The sequence below is a fragment of the Bidens hawaiensis genome, unplaced genomic scaffold (assembly GCF_021521415.1).
Source record: "Bidens hawaiensis isolate Kalapana, Puna unplaced genomic scaffold, B.hawaiensis_p1.1 tig00006365_1, whole genome shotgun sequence".
NCBI classification, from domain to species: domain Eukaryota; kingdom Viridiplantae; phylum Streptophyta; class Magnoliopsida; order Asterales; family Asteraceae; genus Bidens; species Bidens hawaiensis.
The window spans coordinates 43523-53385 of NW_027491425.1; the positions used below are offsets into that span (position 1 = coordinate 43523).

A 9863-nucleotide genomic window follows, 5' to 3' on the forward strand; every position below is an offset into this window, starting at 1 on the left:
TACTTAGCTATACTAGACTCGACCGGTTCACTTGCCGGTTAGTAGTTTTAGTTTAGTTAAGAGTCTAGAATTTATTACTTAGTGTCTAGATTGGCGTTTATTTAGTTAATAAATTAATAACTACTTTTAGCACATCAAGTTTTTGGCGTCGTTGTCGGGGACTCTTGGCGATTGCGTTATTAGCTTTGATTAGACTTACTATCTACATACATGCTACTTGTTTTGTTTTGTTTTGTCTTTGAGTCGTAGGAATCTAATTAATTTTAGTTTAATTTTAAGTCTAGTTTGTTTCATTTATTCTTAGTTTTTATTTTCGTATTTACATAGAGTCTACTCAGTTGGTCTTGTGTGCTTTGCAGGTTTATGCCACATCTTCGTTCGCAAGAACCACCTCCGTTTAAGTCAGAAGTCAGTTCACCGATCATCATAGATTCTCCACCTAAGTCATCACCACATAGTTCACCGCCGTCGAGTCCCAGAACCATTCCCGATATTTAAATGGCCGACAACCGAACCGTTTACCAACAAGCCTTCGAGGGTTTCACCGGAGACCACTCGCCCATCATCACCCCCGTAATCAATAACCCTAATTCCTGGCAGATTCCATCTTATGTCATAACCAATCTCACCTAGAGTAACCTATTCCATGGTCGTGACGATGAAGATGCACCAGCGCACATCAACCGTCTTACTCGTGTGCTTAGAACGTTTAATCTACAAGGTGCTAATGAAGATGCCATTTTCCTACATTTGTTCCCATTTTCACTTAAGGGTCGTGCCGCCACTTGGCTCGATTTGCAACCTGCTGGAGCATTTACTACTTGGGAGGCGTTGCGTACCGTTTTCTTGAAGAAATACTTCCCGCCTGCCAAAGCATCTCGTCACCGTGATCAGATTCATTCTTTACATATGGAGCCGGACTAGCCGTACTATCAAGCTTGGGAGCGTTTTCAGAGTTTGCTGGTCCAATGTTCACAGCATGGTCTTACTCCGTGGGCCCTGGTCGAGAAGTTTTACAATGGGCTGACATATGAGACACAAGCTCGTTTCGACACTGCTGCTGGAGGTAATTTAATGGATAAGAAAAGTGTAGTAGAGTGTAATGAGTTGTTTGAAAGTTTTGCCCGGTCCGAGTTTGCTAAAAAGCCACGTAACGGGAATTCAAGTCCCGCCACTAATACACCCTCATCCGTCCGAGGTGTGCACCAGGTTAATCTGGATACTAGTGTGGCTGCTGCATTAGAGAGTCTAGCCAGTGAGATTAAAAACCTTAAGGCTAAGATAGATAAATGCGAGTTGTGTAGAGGAGGGCATGGGACTTCAGATTGTCCGTTGATGAGTCAGGAGCAGGTAGATTTCATAGGAGGGCAGAATAGGGTTCCTAATGCATTTAATGGTAATAATAATTCAAACTGAACAACTATAAAAATAATAACAATAATTCTAATTGGCGGTTCTTCTGGTACGCCCCCTGGTTTCCAACCAAGTTCTAATCTTAACCGGGGGCAGGATCAATCGTTTAGTGGGGATCAAAGTAGTCAAGGTGGGAGTAATGGGCCAGATCTGTGTAACAAGTTGGATGAGATGATGCAACAAATCATTACTAGAGATCAAGTTACTCAAAAGACTCTTGCCGAGCATGATCTACTTCTTAAGAATCAACAATCAGCTATGCTCGACATGCAAAGGACCATTGGTGATATAGCCCGAATTTTAGATAAGAGACCCCCAGGTCAGTTTTCAGGTTCTACTCAGCAGAATCCGGTTGCTCAAATAAATGCCATTTCTACTCGTAGTGGTAGGGTTTTAGGTCCGGAGAGAGAGATTGAGGTAGAGGAGAGTGATGAGTTAGTGGATGAGGAGATAGTGTTGGAGACTCCTGGGAGGGTGCAACCTAGGTTAGACCCAGCAAGTACCGCACCAACCAGTGAGTCCATAGTTAGAGGAAGTGAGGAAAAGAAACCAAGAGATGTTAGGCCTTCACCGCTGATAGATCATTATCATATGCCGTATCCGGCCCGCGTTAAGAATCAGAAATTTAGTAGAGAGTACGGGAACTTCTTAGATATGTTTAGGCAGCTTAGGATTAACCTTCCGTTTATCGAGGCCCTCCAGCATATGCCGAAATATGCCAAGTTTTTGAAAGATATTCTTAAGCGAAAGGAAAGTCTGAAGGAGCTTTCAACCGTTCCACTAAACGGAGAGTGTTCGGCAATAGTTCTCAATAAGGTACCCGAAAAGTTACCCGATCCCGGTGTTTTCACTGTTCCATGTTCGTTCGGTAGGGATACCTCGTGCCAAGCGTTAGCGGACCTAGGAGCTAGAGTAAATTTAATGCCATATTCGTTGTTTGAGAAGCTAGGCCTAGGAGAGCTCACACCCACCTGTATGTCATTATCTTTAGCTGACCGTTCGGTGAAGTACCCTAGGGGAATCATAGAAACCTGCTCGTGAAAGTCGATAATTTATTTTTCCCCATAGATTTTGTGGTTTTAGATATGGAGGCCGATGAGAGAGTTCCTATTATTTTAGGTCGTCCATTCTTACGTACTGCTAGGGCACTCTTTGATGTTTTTGAAGGTAAGATCACCCTTAGAGCCGGCGACGATAGTGTCACTTATGTTGCTAAATCCATGAGACACCCGAGTGGTCAAAGCGACCTCATTGATCCATGTCATCCTGTTTATGCGATTGAGTCTTTTGTTCCTGGCATGGATCCACGTCTAGATCACCCCCGTTCCGTTCGAGTTTGTTTGGAGGAGGAAAGAGAGGTCGCGAGTTCTCGAGAATCGATGGAGTTTGATAGAGAGAGAGGAGGTGGAAAGCGAAAGTTTGTGGAGTTTGGTAAAATTGTAGATGAATGGTCGTATTGTGATGCAGTTTCTTAGAGGGACATGGATTTTTACCGAGTTGGAGGAAGCTCCACTTGGACAGCCGAGTAGTTTACACAGTAGAGTGTCTTGAGTGAAAACTCAAGTGTAGAGTTTGTATAGTTATCCCATTTTTATTTTTGGGTCTTGTCGAGTCGCTAACATAGATTTTTGTAGTTCTTCTTTGTTTTTGTTTTAAGGATTTGAAGGTTTTGAGCTAGAAAATGACCCCCATGAAGTTTAATGCAAATCTTAAGTGTGGGGATGAAGCAGCCGAACTGTATACTTTTTATTATTTGTTGCTATTTATTCATGTTTTATACATTGGGTGGGTTGGTTGGTCTGGTAAAATACTTTGAATGATTAATATCTATCGAGCTGATAAGATACATTTTTAGATATTGTTTGTTGAAATTTTTGCCGATTCCATTTATTTGTGAGAGAAAAGGATGTTTGGTTGCTGAGCATGTTTGGAGTTGGAGGGCAGCTTTGGAAGAAGACTTTGGCATCATATCGTCATGCGCATATTACCAGCTAAGTCTTTTCCATTATTTATCTTGCTTGTTTATTTTTGTTTTTCTTTTTAGGTTTTAGGTTTTTGTATTTCGAGTTTATTTTCTTTTTTCGTACTTATCCTTGCATTGAGGACAATGCAAAATTTAAGTGTGGGGATAGGACATTTGAGTCATAGTTAAAAAACAAAAAAAAAGTTTTGAAAAATGTCTCTTGATTTTGTCTCTTTTTGCATTTAAATGGGAGATGAGGATATTTATCGGGAATCGCTTTTTCAAACTACTAATAATATGAGAAAATATAAAAAGAATGCATACTTAACTTGGGATGTGTCGGTAGGCCTAACTAGTTTTGAAGGTTTTCCATTGCATATTCTTAACAAACCTAATTAAATCATAGATTTTGTGGGTTCTCATCCTAAGAGGGATAGTGAAACTGAAATTCAATGAGGTATAGAGAGTATTACCATAAGATGATTAACCTAAGGTGGTGAGAATTGATTGCACTTTAAATTAGCACGCCACTCTGTTTTATGAAAATAAATAAAGAGTGGTGGCGCCCGCCATGTCCAATTTTTATACGAGCTTAGAAAATAGTTATATATTTAGGGTAAAAGATGCCTAAGTGCACAATAAAAAATAAAATAAATAAATAAGTATTCCAAAAGTTGATCTGAAAAGATAAAGTGAGAAAGTTATGTAATGAAAAATGCCAAAGAACCATTCTCAAAAATAGAAAAAGAGGCCAAAGTGCACTACTAGACGGGACTGATAGTTTACCTGTTACCAAAGGGATGGTGACTCTGAGGATACACTATTAGGGCTCGAAAGTTTCTAGTCAATAAATATTTTCTTAGGGCATATATAGGACAAAGTCCAATAATATTTAGGGCATGCTCGTACGTCCTCACTTGACCTATCATCCATAATTCCATCTAAATGCATTTTCTTCTTACCATTAAGGGGTTGTTATCTTACGGTGATATGTTGAACCAGTTTGCTTCAACTTGATTATTTTTAATTGTCTTTACTATATTTGAGATGGAGTAGGTGGATCTTAACTCCAAAGGTGTGAGTCCCATAGGTTTTTGATATCACATGAACTTAAATGCTTAATGTGCGTGGGGGCTTGATAGGCTGGTGGCTGGGTTTAAATTGACAACAATATCGGCGATCACGGTTTTTACGTTTATCTGAATTTTGAGATAACCTATATGTTTTTAAGACCGTATTTCTCCGATTCTGATCCCATTGCAATGAGACTTTTTCAAGGACGAAAAAGTGATAAGTGTGGGGATATTTGATATAATGCTTAATATACATAAATCCCTTGTATATTTTATATAATATTTTATTAGTTTATGTTTGGTTTTTGTTAGGATTTGTATATTACTAACATATTTGAATAATCTAGGTCCCGAGACTTGTTCGTGGTTAAAGAGGGCGAAAAACAAACGAAAACAAGCAAAATGAGAGAAGGCCCGTCGCGCGGCACTTTGGGCTTAGTTTTCTAGAATCTTCTACAAATATTAAGTCTTTGGGCTTAGTTTTCTAGAAAATTCTACAAATATTAAGCCTATGGGCCTAGATTTCCAGAATCTTCTACTAATTATAAGTTTATGGGCCTTGAAAGTCTATATAAACACCCATAAACTTAACCCTAATCATAACCTGAAAGCCATAGCCAAATTTGGAGTTTCCCAGAGCTTAGGATTGCATATTTTGGCGGGTTTGAAGGCTAGGAATCAACCGGCGAAGTACTTATCATCCAAAGACGAAGACCATGGGTTTTATCGCCTTTAATCTTTCATTTTTATTTATTTTCGCCATGAATCCCTTTATTATTGTTTCGTTTTATTTTATGATGCTAGGCTAAATATTATAGACTGCCTAGGCTTATGATGAACCTATTTTGATGTTTGATTTTGACTTGGGATTTATTTATCGTTATGGTTTTTATGATTTAGTAAAAGGTTTAATCATATTAAATTGATGCATATGTGTGCTTAGGGTTGTTTGTTTTTATTATTCCATAGTTGCCTTGATTATTGTTTGTCATTATGATAGGTTGCTATTAGGTCATATACTTTGTGTTCTTGACTATTTTATGATTGATTTCGTATAAGATCATAGGAATAATATTATTTAATTAAATAAACCTAAGTGTACTGCTAACCTAAATAGCTGTAAAGTGCTAGATTATTGATAGGTCTTTGTTGATCAGGATTGTTAGATTTAGTTCTTCGTAAGGAGTCCGTCTAGGTGATTGATTAATTTTATCTATCAAGTCAATTGAATATATTAGACTGCCTTTGATTTTCGCGCTGTAAGGTAGGATTTCGTATAAAGGAACTAGTTTGTAATTAGGTGACCGTAAGGAAACTTGATTTTTAATACTGGTGTGTGTTAAAACTTATTAGAAACCCATAGGTGTCTCTTGAGAAAGGCCAGGGGTCCTGTTCGGATTTTCTCTTAGGCGTCTATTTTACGATCCCAGTTCCATAACTAAGTATTCTCCCAGGTTAATTGATAACTGAAACTTAGGAGATTCTAGCCTAGGTGGTTGTTCATCATCATCTGAATTAAGTCCAAGTTCTAAGTATAGTCGTCTTTAGTTTCCTTAATTAGTTTAAAATTAGTTTATTAGTAAACCCCCCCTTAAACAAATAATAAATAAATAGTCATGTCTGTAGTTGAGTCGAATTTAGCTAGTTTACTAATTAAAAGAGTCTCGTGGGTTCGATATCCGGACTTACTTAGCTATACTAGAGTCGACTGCTTCACTTGCCGGTTAGTTGTTTTAGTTTAGTTAAGAGTCTAGAATTTATTACTTAGTGTCTAGATTAGCGTTTATTTAGTTAATAAATTAATAACTACTTTTAGCACATCAATAACTAATATTATCAAATTAACGAGCGAACCCATTTTTTCGGTGAACGAACCTAGTATTATTTTAAAAAAACATTCTAACCCGCTGATTATGAAAATTTTAGTTAAAACTTTTTTTAGCAATAAAGATTTCTTTTATAAAATATAAAAGGCTTAAAAAAACTATAAAAATTACTAACAAATATTATAAATGGGCCAATAATAATCAATACATAAAATAAAATAATCCCAAAATAATTAATGGATTTGGTTAATAAACCCAACCAAATAACGTTTTTAAATATACCGATTAACATTTTTAAATATAATACTTCAATAAAAATTAAATAAAAAAACGAAAACAATGACCAGCCTATTTCTATTTCATTCGACCAGATGAGTACGTCCTTCACTCATCACCTTAGCTAGTTCATCTCAAGGCTTCAACCATTGCCTCACGGCCTCAGCACTCACTTGTCGGACTTCAACCAGACAACAACGGCTGGCCGAATCTATCTTTTTTATTTAATATGATTTTGTATTTTTTGAATGTTAATGATGTTGTTATGATAGTGATATTGCAATTTATTTAACTGACCAAATAACCGACCCAACCCATCCGGGCCTGAAAACTTTGACGCCGGAAAAGAATCGAATACCAGAATTCCCGAACCCATAGGAAAAAATTTCTGGTCCCGCCACTGATTAGAAGAAAATTAAAGCTAAGTACTTAGTGCGCTTGGTGAAGAGGGTTATCATTTCCTTTGAAGAGTGAGAAGTTTGTATTTGGTAATCCTTGCCATTTTAGGGAGACGACTATTGAAAAAAACTCTTGATCTAGGATTGGGGACAGGATATAGAGTGAATTAGTTAACATTCACTTGAACCTTTATAAATCCGGTTGTGCAATTTCTAACCCTGAACTCTTTACTTATTTGTGTTCATTATTATAAGTTGTGAAAAGAGTTTAACAAAGTTATTAGCTCGTTAAAATCGGATTAAAAGATAAGAAAAACTATTCACCCCTTCTAGTTTTCTACAACATCAAATCACCATCTTCCGACACGTGGTATTTGATGAAACTATATACCCATTTACCACTAACCCTTCTCAACCATTGTCCTCACTAACTACTTGTTATGACTTTTTGTCCACACAGCCCCATCCTCACCTTAGGCCAGTGTTTTAAAAAGCGCTAGTCATTAGTCGGGTGATGAGGTGGGGACTAGCGATTAATCAGGATTAATCGGAATTGATCAAGACTAATCGGATTAACTAGGACTAATTGACAATCAATTGGGATTAATCAATGTTTAATCTACAATTAATCAGGATTAACCATAGCGATTCGTAGTAAAGTCTATCTGGACCATGTATATTAGCATAAAAGATCATTATACAGGCTCAAACAGGCACCGCAGGCGTGGTAACAACGATTCACTAACTATGTGCTACTCTTGGGGTTTATACAAAGTAAATGTGACAACTCGTTATTTATCTTACACCGAGGGTTTCACGCGACATATATGCTCTTATATGTCGATGATATACTCCTTACTTTCTCATCTGAGGCGGTTCCACAGGAATTGATGTCTAGTCTAGCATCGAAATTTTCAATGAAGGATCTTGGTCAACTAAAGTCCTGTTCGTTTCAAGGATTTGAAAGGAATTCTAAGGAATGGGATTTTAAATCCCATGAATTGACATGTTCGTTTCATTAAATGAAAGAATGGGAATGGAAACTAAATTTCATCAAATCCCACATTTCATGGTATTTTAAAATCCCACATATTTTATAAGGATTGTTATGGAAAAAATAAAAACCCCTAAAAAAATTCAAAAAAATTAATAAAAAATCATAACTCAAAATATAAATAAAAAACGTAAAATGTGAAAAAACTAAAACGTTTCCGCCGTTTCCCTCGTTCTTTGAAAAAAAAAACCCGAGAATGAAGAAGATTCCAATTCCAATACATATTAACCAACCAAACACATGATAGGGATTCTCAAACATTCAATTCCATTCCAATTCCAATTCCAAATCCAATTCCAAATCCTAAAAAAAGTCCGTAAAACGAACGCGCCCTAAGTTTCTTCCCTGGGATTTCCGTTACTCGCACTGGAGATAGTATGTTTTTGTCACAAAGCTCATATGCTAATGATATTATTAAACAAGTTTGAATGCAATCGATTGCAGCCCTTATTGACATTAACCAATGTTTTCAGACACGTCCCAGATGTTAACCCGGACGTCTTACCGGGTCAAAGGTCGGATTGACCTGGGAGGATGGACCAGTGTTTGACCTGGATGACATCTTAAATATTATACACACACACATATACACATAACTTGTACTACAGTTTAGTTTTACACCGCATTCTCGGGTTTAAAATACAAGAAAAAGAAATGATAAGATTGGATAGGGGAAGAAAGGAAAAGAAATTATATACTTAAAAGACTTTCTTGAGTTAAAATAAAATAAAAGAAAAAAAATGTTAATTACATTCTTGAGTTAGATAGGAAAAAAAATTGTAACTTTACAATCATGTCCTCATTCTTGAGTTATATAGGAAGGAAAAGATAGGGTAAATTAGTAATATTGTGCATGGCTATAAACTTTCTTTCAGAATTAAGCCATATTTGGCTGAAAAGTTTTGGAGAAAAAAAAGCCATAACTTTTCTTTCCATTCTCTTTCTTTTCTTAGTAAAAAAAAACTCAAGAATGAAAAAAGAAAAATTTTCTTATCTTTTCTTTTCTGAACCATTAAATAAAAACTCAAGAATACAACATTAGATTGTTTTTTTAATTTGTATTTGAAGTAAGCTCTCAATCAATAAAAATTGAATAGTTAATTGCTCCCTTTAATTGCTTCCATTATTAAATTGAATAATTATGGGCTGTTTTACACCATGATCGTAAACTGATTTAAGTATTTAGGAATTATTTTCATCAAAACTAACATTATTAAAGGTTGGTTGGTTGGCTGGCTGGCTATTGCCGTTTCCTCTAAGACTCAGGTTCGTTCGAATCCCTACATGCGCATTAATTTTGATTTAATAGAAAACAAAGATTTACCGGTTCAACCGGCGGTTCACCGGTTCTAGTCCGACCGCAGACCGCCAAACCTGGCCGATTCATTAGAAAACTGGCTAAACTATGCGAACCGAACCGGAATTCCTACCGGTTCCCGGTTGGACCGGTCGATCCGGTCTGGGTTTCAAATTTTTGACATCAACGACAAAGTTAGTTCCGACTCCGGTACTCCATTTGACGATCCTACTCTTTATTGAAGCATGGTTTGCGTGTTACAATATCTTACCTTTACCTATCCTAACATCAGTTATGCGTTGCAACAGATTTGTGCGCACATGCACCCGCAGGTTTGCTCATTAGGATGCCCTTAAACGAATTATCACGTATGTCAAAGGCAAAGTGGACTACGGACTCACACTTGGCAAAACTCTGACTCCTTCTTTACTTGCATACAACGATGCAGATTGGGCAGGTTGTCTGGATACTTGTTGATCCACCTCCGCCTATTATGTATATTATGGGTCGAATCTTATCTCATGGTCTTCTAAATAACAGCTGATTATCTCCCACTTCAGTGC

General features: G+C 36.9%; 1 protein-coding gene across 1 annotated transcript; it reads left to right on the forward strand.

Annotated features, from left to right (window-relative positions):
• The first annotated feature begins 498 nt into the window (after window positions 1-498).
• LOC143632135 (uncharacterized) lies at window positions 499-2888 on the forward strand. The gene is made up of 4 exons (XM_077100717.1): window positions 499-573; window positions 979-1350; window positions 1510-2386; window positions 2581-2888. Exons 1-4 carry the CDS (start codon window positions 499-501, stop codon window positions 2886-2888), a joined length of 1632 nt encoding a protein of 543 aa, XP_076956832.1.
• The last annotated feature ends 6975 nt before the right edge of the window (window positions 2889-9863 follow it).